Source organism: Euprymna scolopes, chromosome 18, assembly GCF_053919585.1.
Source record: "Euprymna scolopes isolate OS-2025 chromosome 18, ASM5391958v1, whole genome shotgun sequence".
Taxonomy (NCBI): domain Eukaryota; kingdom Metazoa; phylum Mollusca; class Cephalopoda; order Sepiida; family Sepiolidae; genus Euprymna; species Euprymna scolopes.
In genome coordinates this window covers 104,613,321-104,634,716 of record NC_136499.1, presented here as the reverse complement: position 1 = coordinate 104,634,716, position 21,396 = coordinate 104,613,321, and the positions used below count along the sequence as shown (strand labels likewise).

Genomic DNA, 21,396 nt, shown 5'->3' with positions numbered 1-21,396 from the left:
TAAATAAATTCAAACGTGTTTCCGTAAGCATGTCGCGGTGGAGCAATGGTTAACGTTGCACTTTTTTTTTTTTTTTCATATTTTTTACCCCCCCCCACACACACACCTCCAAACACCCGGGCAACGCCGAGTACCCTTCGCTAGTATATAATAAAAATTAACAAAATTGTAACAAATAAAAATAACACTATCTTTTTCGATAGTCGTCTGCAAGAATTCCTGTTGCAGCAAAGAATCAAAGCCAACTATTTTGGGAATATTATTTATTGGATACGTTTTTTTATGATGTTTGAAATTTTGTTATTTTGATTTCAATAATTTTATTTTTATACTTTCATAAACATTTCTATTATGTAGCAAATCAGTTCCTTCATATTTACTGTTCTTTAGTATTTCTATTATGTAGCGATTTATCGAAAGAAAAGTATACCATTAAAATTATAACAGATAAAAATAACACAATCTTTTTTGATGGCCATCTGCAAGAATTCTTGTTGCAGCAGAAAATCAAAGCCAACTATTTTGGGAATATTATTTATTGGATACGTTTTTTTATGATGTTTGAAATCTTATTTTGATTTCAATAATTTTAAGAAATATATGTTTATGAAATTATAATTTCATAAACAAAATTTAAAATAAAATAAAAACTTATTTTTTAAAGTTTTGTTATTAAAAGTGCAAATAAAGACTAATTGTGTTATTTTTTATCTTTTTATAATTTAGTTAATTTTTATTGTATATTTTTCAATAATGTCCTTTTCTTATATTTTATTTCAATAAATCGCTTCACAGTAGAAATACTGAAGAACAATAAAAGGGAAGGAACTGATGTGCCTTGTTACTGCTTCCGGTAGTAGACATGCTGGAAGTTAGGCTGACTATATATAACTTTATATTTCTTCAACTTGACTCGACACATATGTGACGCTTGTTCCAACCTGTCTTTGTATTCCTTAACTTCACTTACAGCTCGGACAAACCCAGCAACAATTGGCGTTTGTGACAGAAAAGTTGAAAAAATCTGAAAAGTAAGTTAAATTTTTGAAAAATTAAAAAAAAAATTTTTTTTTTTTTTAAACCGTTTTATGTTAACAGAAACATAATTGTCTACATTCCCTCAAAATTATAAGATGATTATTTGAATGTTGGTCACACGGACCTGTGGCATAGTGGATAAAGTACTTGGTAAAATTCAGTTGTAAGTTACACTTGTCTGGAGGTTGGAGGTTCAATCCTCAGTGCGGGTAATACACAAAATACAATTGCGAATTTTATATTTACGATATTTAAATTGGTTTCTCCATCTCGGTTGTAAATGAGGAAAAGAAAACAAAACTAAACAACAAGACGAGACTCCTGAACAACAAGACGAGACTCCTGAACAATAAGACGAGACTCCTGAACAACAAGACGAGACTCCTGAACAACAAGACGAGACTCCTGAACAACAAGACGAGACTCCTGAACAACAAGACGAGACTCCTCAACAATAAGACGAGACTCCTCAACAATAAGATGAGGCTAATCCTTGTTCATAAAAAGTTAATTTCCATACATAAATATTCTTTTCTTTCTATTTTGGTCTTATCATTTATTTTTAAGATTAAGCTTCCTTGTTTTTGTTCATAAAATTAAATTTGCATACATAATTATCCATACTGCAAAGCAAGCCAATCTAATAAATATATTGTGGAATTTGTCTCATTTTAAAACCTCCAAAATTTTAATTATTGTTAGAAATTGAGAATATTGCATTCATAGTAAATAATAAATGCCAAACAAATAAAGCTGATGCCATGACTGCAAATCGAAACCAAAACTTTTGCATCTTAAGTTTGTGACTCTAACAACTGACCTACTTAGACTTTCTTATAAATAAAGCTTAAAACGTTTATTTAACAAAATAATTTTTGATTTGGTGTGAGATATTTATGTAAATTCAAACATAAACGATAAAAAAGTTATGTTAGAAATTGTATTAATCATCCCAAACAATTTATTTTTGCAAAAAATAGTCCCAAACAATTTATTTTCACATAAAAATAGTCCCCAAAAATTTATTTTTGCATAAAAATAGTCCCAAACAATTTATTTTCACATAAAAATAGCCCCCCAAAATTTATTTTTGCATAAAAATAGTCCCAAACAATTTATTTTAGCATAAAAAAACCCCAATATATTAGAATTAGTGGGCCTATTAAATTTAGTAGAATCAATTGGCTATTTAACTTCAATGCTAGAATTAATGGGTCAATTAAATTTAAATACTAGAATTAAATTAAATAATAGAATTAATAGGCCCATTAAATTTGATCATTTGATATACATTGTCTGATTAAGCACATGCAAGACTTTCTTTTTATAACGCTTCTTATTGTGACTTTTCTCTTTATTCTTTCAGATGTTCTCAAACTTTGCAGTCCAAACTGACTGGCCTTCTCAACACTGACTTATTAAAAGATGTAAGTTAAATAATAATTTTTCAAGGAAAAATAGTCAATAAATGTTAGAAAAAAAAATTTATTGATTTTTATTTATTTTTTTTTGTATTGATATTTGGATATTCAGTTGTTTCACTGTTTTGATTGCAATGCTAAACTACCCTGGCCATCCAACCAACTAGGTGTTCACCTAAAGCAGTGCTTGTTTACATTGGTGATCTTTTAGATCAACACATTTCAGGTGAATACATTATTACATACTTGTGTGTCATGTCAAAATTAGTATAAATTTAAAAAATGACGAAAAATGATCAAGTAGAAAAATGGTTACAAGTAAAAATTCCTGATATTCATAAATGACCTCCCTGATAAAATTGTTTCGGAGATGGGTATATTTGCCGATGACACCACCCTCTATAACAGGCATGAGGGGGAAACAAATGAACACATATCTAAGGAAATGGCAGAATCACTAGAGGATGACCTCCAATCTATAGTGGAATGGGGACAAAAATGGATGGTCACATTCAATGCTGCCAAGACTAAGCTTGTTTCCTTCAATAACTACAAGAAACCTTTTCTACCACCAATAGCAATGGCTAAGAATACACTGCCTGAAAGTACTTCCTTTAAACTCCTCGGCCTAACGTTTACAGGGAACATAAACTGGAATATATACATTGAGAGCATTGCCAAGGATGCTGCAAAGAAGGTGTGCTCTCTCTACCATTCCAGAAAATTACTTAAGCCTGAAAGTATCCTGTACCTCTATAAGGCCACCATTCGCACTCCATGTATGGAGTATTGCTGTCACATATGGACCGGTGCATCTGCTGCTTGTCTCTCACTCCTGGACTGGGTTCAATAGAGTCGCCAAACTGATAGGTCCTGAACTGTCATCTAAGCTACAGCCTCTGTCCCATCGACGAAATGTTGCATTCCTCTGCCTGTTCTACAAATATTTTAATGGTGGCTGCTCTGACGAACTGCAAGCACTTGTACCTCCTTGACGTGATTACCCCCGACAAGCAATGAGTCCCACCCCTTTACAGTAGAGATCCCTAGGTGTAAGAAAGCCTTTTACTCCAATAGTTTCTTCCCCAGAACTGCAAGTCTTTGGAACTCCCTTCAGAGATACTGCTTTCCCAACTGTACTGATATGCAGAAGTTCAAGTGTAATGTGAACAAACATCTTTCTACTCATCTCCCTTCATAATGCCCCCGCAAATTGTCCCCGATAGTTGCCCCCTACTTCAAAATGACACTTGCCTTGTTTGGGATGAAGACTGAATAAAAAAAAAAAAATTAAAAAAAAAATAGAATTTATTGATATATCAGGTTTTATCATATATTTTAATGTGGAAGAGTTGTGCTATTAGTTCAGTATGACAAACTGACTTATCTCCCTTTATTTAAATAAAAATAGAATTTATCGAATTATTGAGTTTTGTCAGAGATTTTAAAGAATTAAAGTTGGAGAGTTCTTAAAATCTTATTAGTTATGAGAAACTGACTTATCTCCCTTGCTTTCCTTGAAATCCACCGTTAAAAAAAGTAAAACATCTCCAACCACTAGTATCAGGATTTTTTTCCTAAAGCACTTCTGTAACGTGGGTATGGTCACAAAAGAACAGAAACAAAAATAAATGATCCAGTCGAAAAATAATTACAAGTAAAAATAGAATTTATTGAATTATTGAGTTTTATCATGGGAGTGTTGTACAATCAATTCAGTATGACAAACAATGGGGATAATTCTTAAATCAACAAATTAAGGGTTAGCCATTTTAAAATCAACTGTAATTGTGGCTGACTTTTTTTTGTTAAAATTACATCTAACACGTCTTCTACTGGATCACTTGTTTTTTTTTGTAATTTATTCTAATTTCACCATAACATGTAGATACATAATGTTTTCACCTGAAATGTGTTGGTTTAAAAGATTACTAATGTAAACAAGAACCTCTAAAGCTACCTCACCCAACCCAAAATTGAACTTTCCCAACCATTTCTACCTTTTTAAAATGTTTATAAATTCTATGTACTTTCTGGTCTTATGAATTATCTAAACTCCCCATGACCTTAAACTACATCTAGTGATAAGGCTCTAATTTGGGGATTTAGAGGATCATATGTGGTGCTATTACCCTTGGCATAATCATGTTGACACACCGGTTCTCGCTAGATCACTGAAGTTAAGCAACGTTGAGCCTGGCTAGTACCAGATGGGTGACCATTTGGGAATTCTAGGCGCTGTATGTACTCTCCGCTTATCTCGGCATTGTTTCCAGTCGTCTTGTCCCTCCACTTTCCACTGGTATACAACACTGTTGACTCAGGAGAGGTGTGGTTGGAGACCGCGCAACTCTTGCCACACAAATTTCACGTGCAGGCACCCTTACAGTTGATATCCATAGTCTTTTTTTTTTTTCTTTACATGGAGATCACCACTTATCAAGGCCCAGAGGCCACTCAGGGATAAGGGTTATTGCGTGTACAGTAATTAATGAGATAGTATTGTAGTAATCATTAGTATTGGAGATTTGATAGAGTGTCTTACTTAAGGGGGTAGTTTGTCAGGAATTTATTTATGTTTGACTTGAAGACATCCAAGTTGTAGTCTGTCAAGACTGAAGGAAACCACACTCTCGGGTTCATTCTGACCTGGATGGATATGACCTAGAAGAGTTATATCTATCGGTTGAATAGAATCTATGATGCTTCTATAGTATTAGTCACAATTAAAAATTGCATTCAAAGTAAGAGTACTTTAACATATTTACATCAATTTTGAATATTTATTTTTATGTTGAAATAAGTATCTTCTGCGAAAATAAAAAAAAAAATGATTGAAAAAAATTGATTACGAGTAAATGTTAATTTTATCATAATTGCAGTTTTATCGCATTATTTTTATTTAACACTTCTCCAGAAGGTTAGACACAAGGTCAAGTGTGGATTTGATGAAAGAATTTCTGTTGAACAAACCGGATATGAATCGCATTATGTCACTCATTTTTATTTGCTTAAATGAAAGTATGACTTACCTCCCTTGCTTGACGGAAACTTTGGTACTTTTTATTTATAATAATGGTATTCGAAAATTGAAATATTGAGTTTTAACTAAATCCAATAGTATCTACTTAATGGCCATGTCACAGTAATGAACATATCCAAAAATAACGAAAAATGATGAGATAGAGAATTAATTATTTATGAAAACAGTTTTCGAATATGATTAGCAAAATTTGAGTTTTGCTCAATTGGCCCATGATTTTCAAAGTTTTCAGAAAATATTTATTTCCCTTGTTCCGAATCAAACTCTCTGGTTTCTTCTCGTAACAAAACTCAATTTTTGCCAGATGTAGAGATTAGTCACATACTATATAAGATACACCGAATATGCTAACTTTTTACGAAAAGTGATCACATGTTGGATTTAGAGAAACGTAAAACACATCTTGGTTTATGAAAATCAAACACAAAGTAACTCTCATAGCTTAAAGGGGAGATAACTCTCATAGTTAAAAGGGTAGATTACTCTCATAGTTAAAAGGGTAGATAACTCTCATAACTTAAACAAGTAAGCTTACTTCCGGTTTTAGATGCAACTGTTGTCAGCTATTAATAATTGAAAATAAATATAAATTAAATAAATGAACTTTAAATAATATTTCTAAATAGAACAAAACAATTCTATTACAACAAACAATAACATGAAGCTAATTATTAAAATAGGTTTTCTTTAATGTAATATGTAAATGAGGTTACTGACTGAATTTAGTTTTCCTTTGAATAAATAGTATATGTAGAAATTATATAGAATCAAGGTGTATAGAAGTCTGTTTTCAGTATAAAAATTTGTGATACCGTGTACCTTTTTTACATATTAAATTGTAAACAAACAAACAGACAGGAATAGGACTTTATTATAATAGATTTGATGTTATCTTTTATATAAAATGTTCATGTTCCTATCCCCTAATTTTGGTGCTACTAATTCAGACCGTCTGAAGATATTGGCTTCCTGAGACGAAATGCAACTAACATTGATGCTTTTTGTTTTTCTACTTTCTTTTGCAAAACTTAATTATGTTCTGTCTGTCTGTCTGTCTGTCTCTCTCTCTATCTGGTGCTACCAGATCAGGCTGTCTGAAGATATGGGCTTCCTGAGACGAAATGCCCCTAACATTGATGCTGCAAAAACAAAAACAACAACCCACCTTTTCCTCCTTATTCCTTCTTCCCATTTTCCCTTTCTCTTTCTATCTCCCTGACTTCCTGACTGATTTCTTAACTTAAAATGTATCAAACATTAATACTGTAATCCTTTTCCCTCTCTCATTCATGTTCTGCACGGCAGAGAAAAAAACCGATAAAATCCACTACAAAACAATCAAACCAAACACTAGCAATTGAAGACACAAAGAGCTTGAAGAAAAAAACCTTCTACAAAATAACTGGATGCAACATGAATACTATTTCCAAAATAATTGGATTTAGCATTAATAACCTGAAAAGGTTTGATATGCCGTAAAAGAAAACAACCAAACTAAACCTATCCCCTAATTGCATATTGTGAAAAATATGTGTTTTAAGTAGATTGGCCATTGGATGATTTCTTATAGTGATTGAAGAAGGACGTATAGTACAAATGTGGTATTTTGATGAGAGAAGAGTTGCCTTGTTAGAATTAGTTCACCATAACCCCATGCATCCTTTTCAGTTTTGTGTGAAATTATTTAATGTTTATTTTTAAGATAAAATTTAATTTATTTTTTTTCTTTTGTAATTCGTGATTTTTGGTGTTGATTTTTTTTTTTTTTTAATCTTATTGTCTCCTAGAACATTGCAAATAAAAAAAATTGCAAAAAAAAAAAAAAAAAAAGCATTTATTTTCTCTACTCTGCTAAATTTTCATTTGTTTATTTTTCAGGCCAAAAAAGACTTTGAACAAAGATTGGCTGTAAAAGATTTAACAATAAAAGAACTTGAAGATCAGTTACAATTCACAGCAGTAAGTTTTTCTTTTTTTACAAGGGACTCATCACTTATCAAGGCCCAGTGGCCACTTGAGGATAAGGGTTAAAGAGTGTACAGTGATCAAAAGGACAATATCAGAGTAATCGTTAGAAGTGTAAATTTGATAATATTAGATTACTTAAGGGGAATGGCTTATTAAGAACTTGTTTACATTGGATTTGAAGATGACCATATTGTAGTCAGCCGGACAGCAAGCAAATGGAAGAGAGTTCCACAGGTGTGCAGTTCTAAGAAAGATGCTTTGTTTATGGAATCTACGGTTAGGTTTAGGCACAGATAAGGGGTGGGGGAAATTATTGATAGTGTTTCCAGCCAGACAAGTGTTTCTCGTGAATGTTTAGCAAGGGGGGACCATTGCTTGGAGTTCAGATGAGTACTTGCCATGAAAATAACGAAGTATTATTTGTAGTAGTTTTCTATATACTGTCATACATTCTTTCATTTTAAAAAGCTAAATTTGCGACATGAAAACATCTGTGCCCTCATAGTCCCATAAATAACGTGTTCGCTTAACTTGAGTTATGTAAGTTCACGCCGAGCACCTGCCATTTTTTTTTTTTGTTTCCAGTTTCGCTTTTGACTGATAGAACTCAAGTCCCGTTTTTTTCTTTTTAATTGACTTTATAAATTAAAACTTTTACAACCGGGGAACACTGGGTGCTCCCTGCTAGTATATTAGAATTTAAATAAACAAAATGAATTTTTTAAAACTAGATTTTAGATTTTCTTTGTTTCATAAAACGGAAATATAATCAAAGAATATCTCTGTGAAGAATGTATAAAGTTCTTTAAATAGTAATGCATGAGAATGCTTTTTTTATTTTTGTGTCATAACGCCAACATACCAGAACAAAAAAAAAACAAAAAAAAAACATACCAGAACAAAAAAAACAAACAAAAAAAAACTTACTTGCACTTCCACAGGTTTGTTTGCAAGTGAAGATTACAAAAACACAAAAAGAATTTTTCATTGTTTACTCTTAATGCTAGTGTATGTCGACATCACCATTCACTCTCATTTTTTTATGTACTGGATCCTACTAGTACAGAGTGAGTACACAGGACATCCTTGCAGTTCAATGACAGTCTTTGCTCGTTCCCTTTTTTTTTTTTTTTTTTTTTTTTACAACCAATTAAAAAATGAATATTTTTTTTTTTTTTTTTTAAATTTCAGAGTGAACAGAAAATTTTCAAAGATTCATCCGCATTCTCTCTGAGTCAGCTAGAACAATTACGAGATGAAAATCGACAGCAAACAAAAGTTATTCAATCCCTGGAAGCGAAGTGAGTAGTGTTTGTTTTTAATCTTAAGAAATGTGGGTGATAAAATCAAGGACTCTAATTGGTTGAACCTTGAAGCAGATGCTGCTTGACTAGAAAAAGAATCTTAGAATGTTAAATCCATACATTTTTAAGCGTGATGATTTTCATTTAGAAATGAAACCCGGGCTTTTCAGTGTAGCTTGTTTAACACACACACATACAAAGTTAAATATATATATATATATATATATATATATATATATATATTTATAATTTGAGGTTGATATTTTTTTAAATATAATGAAGTTGATACAAGAGTGCTTAATATAGAAGTAGAGCACGTTACACTTTCAATTTGTTTTTACATAAGCAGTAATTTGTTGCTACACAGTCATGAGCATGTTTCGGTCTTCTGGTAATTAGTATCTAGAGACCTCTTCAGGCAACAAACGCTTATTTACGAAAGCGTAATTCTTAAGAATTCCACTTTTGAATGCCTGATGATGTCTCTAGTTACTAAATACTAGTAGACCGAAACATGCTCATGACTGTGTAGCAACAAATTACTGCTTATGTAAAGACAATTTGAAAGTGTGTGTATGTATATATATATATATATATATATATATATGGTTTGACCGTCTTAAATTATGAGATGAAAAAATGAATGAATCTCTTAGTAAAAGAGAGTTCTCTCCCTCAGAACAATAACAAATTGTAAAGTAACGCCTTTATATATAGATTTAGAATTCCGTTTTCGAAAACAAGGGTTGTTGCCTGATGAGGTCTCTAGTTAGTAAATACTAGTAGACCGAAACAGGCTCATGACTGTGTAGCAACAAATTACGGCTTATGTGAAAACGAATGTAACCTGCTCTACTTCTGTATTGAGCACTCTTGTATGAACCTCGTCATATTTCACTGGTTACCCACCTTTGGAAAATAGCAACCCCAAATTATATATATATATATATATATATAAAACTTTTGAAATCATGACTATATATTTTATAATAATTAATAGAGAACTGACCATAATAATAAATATGAAATCTGTATGAATTAAAATATAATATTTATACATATTTTACGACCAAATGGCCTGCTAGTATATACATCCATACACATGCATGCATCCAAAGAGTGGCAACCTTGGTTGAAGTGAGTGTCCCTAATGATGGAGGTCTGAACAGAGCTGAAAGGGAGAAACAGACCAAATATCAAGGTCTCATGTATGATATGAAAAGAAAGTGGAATCTTAGGGAGATATCAATCATACCAGTTATCATAGGTGCCACGGGGCTTATGAAGAAGAATCTGAAATCCTACCTAACTAATATTCCTAGTGAACCAAGTGCAAAAGAGATTCAGACAATTGCACCTAAAGGAACAGCGAGGATACTAAAAAGAGCTCTCGGTTGGTTTCAATAAAAAGCAGGGCAATGTTGGCAGCTTGTTTGGCTGCCCCATACCCAGTGTTACAATCTTCAAAGACAGAAAATGAAAAAAAAAAAAAATGCATACATCTGTTTACATACATGTATACATATGTATGTATATACTAGCAGGCTGCTCGGCATTCCCCAGTCGTAAAATATGAATAAATATTAAATTTTAATTCATGCAGGTTTTGAATTTATTATTATAGAGCCATTTCTCTATTGATTATTATAGAATATATAGTAATGATTTCAAAAGTTATAAAAAAACTTATGACTTGGTTACTGTCCGTTAGAATCAAAACCAAAACGTTTAACGCTCCAGCCGTAGTTATTAGTTATCACTGCAGCATTGTTACTGTCTGAGCTACTGACAGATGGATATCAAAGGTTAAAAATTAAGCGACTTTGAGCTATAAATGTTTAATTTTGCAGCAGGAGTAACAACTTTATTCGACTTACCCTGCCAAGGTTAACTGTTTTTTTTTTTTTTTTCAATTTGACCCTTTAGTGCTGTTTTTATAGGCTAAAAACAAAATCAAAATTATTCCACAGTTCCAAATACCCTCTATATAAAGTTTCAAACTCATAGAGGAGTTTGTTAGAGATTTTCCACACATACACAGACAATGTCACTTTTATATATATGTATAGATATATATAAATACATTTGTCACCTCAAATGCTATGCAATAATGCACAATGTAGAAACTATGCATAAATAGAACTGAGCATAATAGTTAAATGAAACCAATTATTTAATAAGAAACCATAAAAAATGAATAATTAATTTTGTTTTTCAAAGGAATATGCAAATTAGTTGAACTTTATTTAGTAGTTTGCATATCGATGACTGAGTATATTAAGAAGTTCATTTTACGAAAAAAAGCTTGTATAATATATATATATATATATATATATATATATATATATATATATGGCATAATTACATTGACGCACTGGTTCTTGCCAGATCACTGAAGTTAAGCAATGATGAGCCTGGCCAGTACCAGATGGGTGACTATTTGGGAAGGCACTGTATATATATCATGCCGAGATGTAAGAATTTCCAGGTTGGTATCTGGCGGCGTGTTTATTTCACTGGAAGAAATGCATCCCCCAGTCTTTGTTAGCAATTACACTGACAAAAATTTGTTGTTTCCACACAAATCCTTCACCACTATAAACAAATCATCTGTGTAGATTTCCAAGCAACTTAATAATTGTGGCGGAACTCGTATGTCGAAATTGATAACGTAACTGTTGTAGGTTCGATTCACGGCTGGGGAAAGGTGCTAGTCTAGCCATACTGATGAGTTGTAATACAAAGAAACAGTACTGTATGTGCATGACTATATATATATATATATATATATAATAACAAAAAACTATGTTCCAAAATTCATGATGTTGACCATCTTATAATTTATTCCTTTAATTCAGTTGACTTTTACAATTCTTGACAGTATCTGTAAAAGTTAACTGAAAGGAATAAATTATAAGATGGTCAACATCATTAACTTTGGAATATAGTTTTTTGTCATTTATTCTCTATATTGCTCTGTAATTACATTGAGCTTCTTAAATAAGGATTGTTATATATTATAAGAAAATATATTTCTACAGATATATATATATATGTGTATATATATATATATATATATATATATAGTTAGATTTATCTATGTACATGATTTACTCCTAAACTAATTAACTGATCATTATGAATTTTGAAATGCTGCTTTTCTCTTCTTTTATCCCTCTCTCTCTTCCACTTCTCACCACTTTTCCTCCTTCTTCATCACTTCTTCTTCTTTCTCTCTACTTACGTCCTCTCTTTCTTCATTCATCTTTCTCCTCATCCTTATTTACTTCTTTCCACCTTCTTATTTACAGCTATGCCCTCCCTCACATCTCCCTCCCCATTCATTCACTTCCACTCCCCTTATTTTATCTACTTATCCTTCCTCAGACTCTCACGAATTTATTTCCCCTTAACTGCGCTCTTCATTTTGTACCATCTCTTATCTAATTTTTCTGCTTCTTTTCTTCAAACCCTTTTTGATTCACTTACCCTTCTCTTCTCTCTTTCATCTGCTTTTGTTTCCTTACTCTTTTATACATTATTTCTTCCTTGTTCATCTCCCTCACCACTCCGGCATATTTACTCCTTAACTTCTCTCTTTTTATGCTCCCTCTATACGTACTTCTCTCTCCCTCCAATCTCGGGCATATTCGGCAAAATTATTACAATGTCAACAATATGAAAAAACTATTTAAAAAAAATCAATTCTAACAAAATACTAACATTTCTGAAAAAAAATAAATTTATACAAAAGAATATAATTTTAACTCGATACAACTTTACCATAAAACAAAAATGAATTTAAAAAAAAAAATCTAATGATCCAAAAAAGCTGACTTGATTTACTGAATCAGTTAAAATATCTAACCCATGACAAAAAAAAAAAAAATTCAAAATACTGAACTCAGCAATAAATACTCCCCCCCCCCAAAAGAATGCGCATTTCCTTGCCTTCCGCATTCATTTCTCTCTTTCCCAATCCTTTTTTTGTATTCTTTATTTAATTCTTCTAAATCTTGAAATTCAATTAAAATTCATAAAAAAAGGAATTTCTAATTGTTTTTCTATTTTTTTTTATGAAACACTAAAAATACTCCCAACGTCTATTACAGAAACGCACCAAACCGTTCACGTAAAATTGTCATGAAAACAATATTGTATACCTTGAAAAGAAAATTATTTTAAAAATAGTTTTTAATTGAAGATAATTTTCTGTACACATTACCATTCCAAGAAAATACAGTTGGAAAATTAGCCCAAATAATTTATGTTGTTTTACTTATTCATTTGTAACCTATTTGCATTAAAATTAAATCTTCAATAGAGCATATAAACATTTCACATTAGGGTAAATATCAGTTCTGAACAAAGTAGCCATCTTGTTTAGTAACTTGACCATCGTACCTGATGTAAACAAGTGACTAAACAAAATGGCTACTTTATACAGAGCCGATATGTATAATAATTTAAAATACTTATATCTTTTATCTATATATTAATACCGTAGTACCTTTAATGTATGTATGTGTGTCACGATTTTCAGATAATAAATTATTCAATCTGGTGATCCTATCTATTAAAAAGGAGGATCAAATGTGATAACATACTATGAGCATTAAATTATTAACATATAGATATGCTAATTTAATTAACATATACATATGCTAATTTAATTAGCATATAGATATGCTAATTTAATGTTCATAATATGTTATCACCTTCTATTCACCTTTTTTAATAAATAGGATATCTCGATTACCGAAGATGTAATGTAAAAAAAAAAAAAAATTTTTTTAAAGGTATGTGGCCATACATTTGTAATTTACATTTATCTCTTTATGAATTTTTTTTTTTCGTGTTTTATTTAAAAAAAAAAAAAAATTTAATCAGTGAATTATTTGCTAGTTAATGAGATAATAACTTGAGAAAAGAATATTTAATTTTGTTCAAACTACTATTTATATCTTAATTGTTATATTTACATTTTTAGTTTTAACGTAAAGAAAATGCAAGGGAAGTAACTTAGTAAGATTGAGGAATTATTGCCCTTTGATTAATATTTTTAGGGTGCATTAATAATTAACGTTTTTTTTTTTTTTTCTTTTTAGTCAAAAGAGAAAGATACAACAACTGGAAAGAACCAAAAGTAAGTACACCTTTTCGTTTTTAGATTTTTCAACATCAGAAGTAATAGGCTGAAAAAATATTTCTACTATCATATAAAAGGAATTTTGTGTGTGTGTGTGATTTTGTTTCCTATAGACTCTAAAACAGGTGGGCCAATTTTTTTTTTTTTTTATATTTCACACATAGGTACTTGATATATCTGGGTGTGTTCTTACATAGGTTTTGTATCAGAATATATCTGATAAGTATCGATAATCAAAAGAAATTTATTAAAGAAGGAAGACCAATTTTGATCCAAGTTTACACTTTTATGCAACAAGTGCATTTGAGAAGTTTTATCACTACACAAGCAGAAGGGCCCGGCATATAAAATCAACAGTAGGTTCTTTGATAAAACAGGACTCCATTGGAAATGAATGTTTCTGTTTAGATGTTTAGAACACAATGAAAACATGATACTTCAAGCTGTTATATATAAAAATAATTTTATAAAATCAACAGTAGGTTTTCTACAGTGCAATGTAAACTACACTGTATTATGGACTAAGTTATTGATGGAAGGCATGTGAAGTGGGTCCCTAACAAGAGCAGGCCATCAATCGATTTGATTGAAAAATGGGCAATTTCTCTAATTTTGATAATAAAAGTATGGTGTGGAACTTCTGTTGATCCGTATTCAATCCCAAGCAACATTGGGTCTCCTTGCTAGTTTCTCTATAAATATCTTAAATTTGAGTTTTAATGTATCTTAAAAAAAAAAAAACAAACAAAAAGAAAATTAATAAAAGTGGTTTTATTTAAATACATTCTCTCTTAAGACCTGTTAACTCCCATTCATGAGAGGAATAATGTTAGTATTTAATTGGAATTGAATATAAGAGAACAATTGTGTTGTAAGCAAACGGTAAAGTGAACGTTTGTTTTCTATGAAATATTTGGACCTGGCGATTTCAGTAGTGGTTAGAGGACTTGTGACTGACGGAGTGGTATTTCATCCAACTATATGTATGACATTACTAGATAAAACAAAAAGTTTTGGTTTGATTAAATATTAAAACGACAAAAAAATTGATTGAAAATGTTAAATAATGTTTGGAACACATAACAAAATATATACAAATATACAAATCATATTAAGAAGATATACAAACTGCAATAAAAAAACTAGTGGAAACCCTTTGTGAAAATTTAATTTTTCATTTTTTTTTTTTTTTTTTTTTTTTTTTTTGTGAAATTCTAACCAAAAGTATTAGACATCGATTAATAAATATTCTCCAAATTTCAGTTCCTTTTGAACTGTTAAGTTTTGTTTAAGGAGCATGAGTACAACTTCCCATTTGAAAATGCAAATATTTCAGATTTGCATATAATTTGATCCTTAATCATTGGATAACAATTTAGCAGGATTCCCTGAATTTCAATTTATTCTTAAGATCCCCATAACCTTGAGCTTTAAATTTTAGACATTTATGGTTTAGTACCATTATACAGTAAAACCCTGGGATGTGGTGGCCCTAAGATACATTTTTTTCAGGTTGTGATGTTTTTCCGGCCCCTGGTTACAATATTTGTCCTAACTTATGGTGTTATATATAATGTTATTTGATTATATACAAGTGTATTATATACTGTACTGTATTTTGTTACTATTTTTCAATATGTACTGTATAAAATTTAGTTAGGCCCCGCCATACGGTGATTTCATCTTACGATCCCAACCCTAGATCGGATTAATGCCATATCCCGGGGTTCTACTGTATTTGGATTTTAATAAGATATAAAAGTGGTGCAAAACTGTTGTTTGTGAAATTTTACCCATCCTGGGACTGGTATTCTTCTATCTATAATATAAATCTCACCTGTCTGTTTAAATGTATGTATGTATATATGCCTAAAACTTTCGACAGACGTGACGGATTTTCACGAGATTAGTATCGTTTTGAAGCTTGACCTTTCGGACGACAAATATCGAAAAATTGGTTAAAAACATTTATTCCTTCACCCTCAACTGGACTCTTTTCTACAAGGAGGGGATCGCTTTTTTCGTCGATATTTTTAAAAGTCATCCTCTCTTTTTGATTGACTAGCCTTAATTTAAACCTACATCACTTCCGGTTTGGCGATGGGTGCAACAGCAAATACATCACGTTTTTTTTTTTTTTTCACATTCTTTTTCTCCTTCGCGGTATGGGTTTGAGCCTGCCTGCCTACTACTACCTTTTTTTTTTTTTTTGGCTCAACACACACCTCCTAACACACGAGCAATGCGTGGCACTCAAGCTAGTTTGTACATAAACACAGATTGATGTGATACTGATATTTTGTCTGGACCAATCGTTAGTGCCATGCAACACCAAAAACCACTTCCTGGGGCAAAATTTTAGAATAAAGTTAAAATGGAGAGTTAAGTTCGCATAAACATATCAAGCAGGATTTTATAATTTTTTTTTTTCGATTTTCACCCCAAACAAGACACAGTTCCACTTTGAAGTAGGGGTCTACTATCGGGAACATAAGTTCAGGTATATTATAAAGGGAGATGAGCAGCTCTTGCTTGTCTGTTCATATTACGCTTGAACTTCTGCATGTCAGTACAGTTGGGAAAGCAAAATCCCAGAAGGGAGTTCTAAAGTCTAGCAGTTCTGGGGAAAAAACTGTTGGAGTAGAAGGCTTTCTTACATCTAGGGATCTCTACTGTGTAGGGGTGGGATTCAGCTGCTTGTCGAGTTTATTGGAGGTATTTACGTCGAGGGGTATTGTAGTTTGTCAGAGTATTCACAATTAAAATACTTGTAGAACAGGCAGAGAGATGCAAGTTTGTATGAGCCTTTTTCAAGTCTCACACAAAAACACATTCACATTTCAAGCTGTCATATACATATGCGCACACAAACATACGCTCCCACGTTCACACATGTACACATATTCACGTTCGCGTACATACACTCACGTTCGTGTGTATATACATACGCGCTTGCGTATACACATGTACTCACACGCGCGAACACGAACACACACATGGACGACATCACTTCCATTTTTTAAGGAAATACACATGCGCAAAAGACACTCCAGAAGCGAGTATAAAACATGGAGACAAGCTGTTTCTAACCCCTTTTAGGACCAACTCTCAACGAGAGAGGTTGGGCTAACAAGCCGCCGCCGTTTCGGCGCGCGCACGCGTACCTCACGCCCACTTCCTACTATGTATGGGGCACGAGCTAATGACTGTATGTATACATTCTCCCTCTTTCTCTCTCCATCTACTACTGGTCACTAAGAATACCTTCGCGTAGCTGACTACTAACTGATGACAACTCTTATATCCTCTTCTTTTGTCTACAGGCTGGACTACCATTCTCAATTTTCCTACAACATTTATTTCTCTTCCCACGCGCGAACAAACAATAGTGACCCGAACTTGAGATGAAAACACATTTCCTTTTCTTGCTACAACACCAGTCCTGCAACGAACATTGGTTACGTACGCGCGGACATGTTATAACTAAAACGTTCATTTCTTTCAACAGCAAATAAACAACGTTTATCTTATCCATTAATTGAGTCTTTGTTTCCTTCAATTCCCATTCGTTTCATTATTCTTTTTTAACGGGATTGGGGTATTTATATATCCTAGTCCCCTACAAGTTCTATTGAAAACAGTTTGTTTCATTAAAACTTTCCTTTCTAGCAATTGATATTGTTTTGACCTTGTTAGTTGATCATTAGTTTAAGGGCATTGTTGGAATGATTTTGTAGAACAAAAACAAAATAAAATAAATAAAAGCTAAAATTTGTTCATAATTAGCTGATAATGTGCGATCTATAAGGTCAGACAGCTGTTGTATATGAGTGGAAATGAAAAGAAAAATAAATGGAGCAGAAATATTGAGCAAAACCGAGTTACCTTTTCGGTAGAAAGAAAGAGTAGTGAGATGAGGAGAGAATGAAATGTAAACATGCACTGGCTGCATGTTTAGTCGGTTGCGGTTAGGTGTAATGCAAATAATTGCTATTTAATCAAGGAAAAATAATCCAACCTAAATGCAAGCAAAAAACAATTACATTTCTGAATTTTTGAGATGAGGATTGGTTATTTGTATTATTTGGGTTCTTCGGACTACTGTTCTCATCTTGAGTGTTGTTTTCACAATGTTTTTGTCAATGTAATCTCTGACCGTCCTCAGGTGTATCTTGTTGAACTCAGATAATCTGGATGGAATTTCGAATGGAATCCTTTATTTACTTCACGAGGGTAGCATGCTCTTGTTCTGTCAGCCATGATTCGATAGAGTTCTGAAGTAATTTGCAATTGTATTTTTCAGTCACCCACACTGAGAATTGAATCTCCAACTTTCAAGAGAATATCACTTTTCCAATTGATTTTTCCCAAGTACTCTAAACACTGCACTGCGGGTGATTGTGGACAGTTCTAGTACGAGTTTTGGGAACTGTAAACCTATTTTATTTCCAGCTGTAAACATCCTTATTTATTACCAATTATTATTACATATATACAGGATGGCCCACTTAAAAGTAGCCCAGAAAAATGTAGTAGAGAGGAGGTACATTCTTTTATTGTTTAAATTACGTGTTGTGTTATAAAGGATGCTGGAAATTCTCCCTATTGACATCTATGCATTTCTGGGCACGTTTAACAACGTTTGCAGATATTACCTTTAGAACTTCTCTGGTGATTCTCCTGATAGCGTTGGTAATGTTCTCCTTTAGTCTAGATTGTGAGGATTATTTGCATAAACTTTTTGTTTTAAAGTTCCCCAAAGATAAGATAACAGGTCTGAGGAACATGGTGGCCATAACCCTTTGCTTAGTGTTTTCTCTTCTGCAAACATGTCATGAACTCATGTCAGTGATCTGTAAGACATGTGGCATGTAGCGCCATCTTGTTGGAAAAAGAATTGGATTTTGTCTTGTGGTGTCGGTTGTTAAGAGAAAGATTAGAGAGGTCGGGCTACTTTTAAGTGGGCCACAATATATATATATTGTGGCCCACTTAAAAGTAGCCCAACCTCTGTAATCTTTCTCTTAACAACCAACTGACACCACAAGACAAAATGCAATTCTTTTTCCAACAAGATGGCGCTACATGCCACATGTCTTATAGATCACTGATACGAGTTCATGACATGTTAGACACATTACTATTGTTTATTTACTTACTACTGTATATATTATCTATTATGTTAAATTCTATACTAGGTCTACTTAGTAATTGATTGTTGCCCAACATATGTGTTGCTTCCTTGAGTTGTCTTAGTCCCCACTGTTCTTCTCTGTCTATAATTTTTACTTCATCCCATAATGGTAGATGGTTTCCTTTTTCCCTACAGATATGGTCAGCCGTACATTGACTGAAATATGGTGAAAATAACACTCAAGATGAGAATAGCAATCTAAACAATCCAAATATGAAGGAAAGAGGAATTACACAAAAAATCAGAAATATGTCTGCATTTTTGTTCACTTGAGAAAGTAACAGTTCTATAGATATGGGGTTAAGTCTGCTGTTAGGACTCTTACAAAGTTTTCTGAAAATAATGTCTGTGCAAGTCTGTAACTACCCTCACCAACTAGAAAAAAAAAGTAGAAAAATCTTACCCATGGCAGGAAAATAATATCCTCCACCAAAAATCACATGAATTAGTTTTATTTAAAAAAAAAAAAAAAAAAAAAAAAAAAATCCAATTTTATGGCTAAACAACGATTGGCAATCTCTTGATGCCATCTTACAAATAATTTGAAGGACAAGGGAGATTATTCCAAATAATTAATCAGAAATATTTTTCTTTATTTTTGTTTTTATTCTTGGAGGAGGGGGTTGACTTATGCACTAACACCATAGTGTCTGTCTAGATATAAAACCAGTAAGTTGTTTTTCATGTCAATATCTTTGCAGCAGTTAGCCTTTTCAAGTGGATGACTTTTTTTATCTATCGTTAGAGTCATATTCCCAGGCAGTGGCCAGTTTGCTTGGAAGCTGCTTATTGATTTCAGGCTTAAAATAATAGTTAAAAGAAGAAAATTTAATGAAATCTGAGATGTGTGCCAATATGGTGTGGATAAGCTTTTTATTTTTATCGATTAAGGCTAAAGCTTATTTTTATCCTCGGGCCCCCAAAATCTACAGAGATTAGACCATTCCTGCAATGATCCGTTCTTGTTGATTTTGCGGTGGGAGTTTAGTTCTGTGCAGTTTTAGGAAGTCCACCTTCCCAGGCTTTGCCTTCTCTCTTTAAGATGTTAGTTTATTGCTTATCGTCTGAGGCGTCCTCATTAAAGAATGCCAATGGAGCTTCCCAGGCACTTTTTGCAGGTCAGAGTGCATCTCCTTGGGGGTACTGACTTCTCAATCCTACTTTCCGACCTTGGTATCTAAGTTCTTTCAGTGGGAGAGAACTAAACAACATAAATCAGTCGACATGTTGGAATATAACTCGAATAATACATTAAAAATGATGATAAAAAAGTCGTAAATAATAAATCTTACAGTCAGCATCCACATGTGAAAGTAAATGTTCTTGGGTTTTTTGATATAAGTTATTTGCATTTTTTGTTTGTTTTTCATCTCATTTTTTTCTTGTTAACTATACTACACAATTGCTGGCATCTTATATAAACATTAGCGATTTAATTAGATATAAAGAACTGTTTTATTTTAAATTCTAACCCTAACTCCTCTGGTAGATTCAGTTGCAAATTTTTTAAGTTATTTATAAATTTTGTTCATTTTAACATTTTTAATTTCATGTTGTTTGTTGTTCCTGTTTTCATGGAAAAATCAAAACTTTTTGTTTTTGTTCCAGTTCAAAAGTTGCCTTTGATAATATAAGGGTAGTTCCAAAAATAAAGCCTCCTATTTTTTTTTGTTTAATTCAAAAAGTTGAAGAGCTACAAAGACAGGAGAGATACCATTAAAACAAACGCCCTTTTGTGCTCCAGAATTTATTTATCTGCATAATCCCTATCATTCCAATGCACTTTTGCCAGGAATTCAATAACACATTTCTGCTTCTGATGCATGTCCATCACAGAGGTTGCTTTCTTAGTCTCACACTGTCAATATCTGCAACAGAGAGATGAAACATTCAGCTTATTAATGCATAAGTTCAGTCATTATAACAAAGCAATTTGTAATCCTCTCTCATCCATTCAGATTGAATAAAAAAATAGGAGGCATTACTTTAGGAACATTGCTGGTAATAGATCGAACTGCTGCTTTGCATACAAACCCTTCAGATTTTAATATTTTTTTAATATTAACTAATTGTAATATAATTTTGATTAATCACATGTGTGTGTGTGTGTGCGTGTGTGTGTGTTAAAATATGTTTTCATATATATTTTCTATTTTTTTGTATAGTTCCACCTTTTTTAAAGTTGAAGCGCGATGATTACTAAGATATAACAATAGAACATATATAAATAATTTTGTTTTGCTAGATTACAAAGTCCAATATCTGATTGTTGTACAGAA

At 32.2% G+C, this 21,396-nt stretch overlaps 1 protein-coding gene across 1 annotated transcript in view; it reads left to right on the top strand.

Annotated features, from left to right (window-relative positions):
• The window catches only part of LOC145297730 (uncharacterized), a 202,430-nt gene that overhangs the window by 34,185 nt on the left and 146,849 nt on the right, over positions 1-21,396 (top strand). The window contains exons 4-8 of the mRNA XM_080143947.1: positions 972-1,031; positions 2,405-2,465; positions 7,381-7,461; positions 8,662-8,771; positions 13,883-13,920. Coding sequence (XP_080000073.1) covers positions 972-1,031; positions 2,405-2,465; positions 7,381-7,461; positions 8,662-8,771; positions 13,883-13,920 — 350 coding nt within the window. The remainder of the gene's footprint in view (positions 1-971; positions 1,032-2,404; positions 2,466-7,380; positions 7,462-8,661; positions 8,772-13,882; positions 13,921-21,396) is intronic.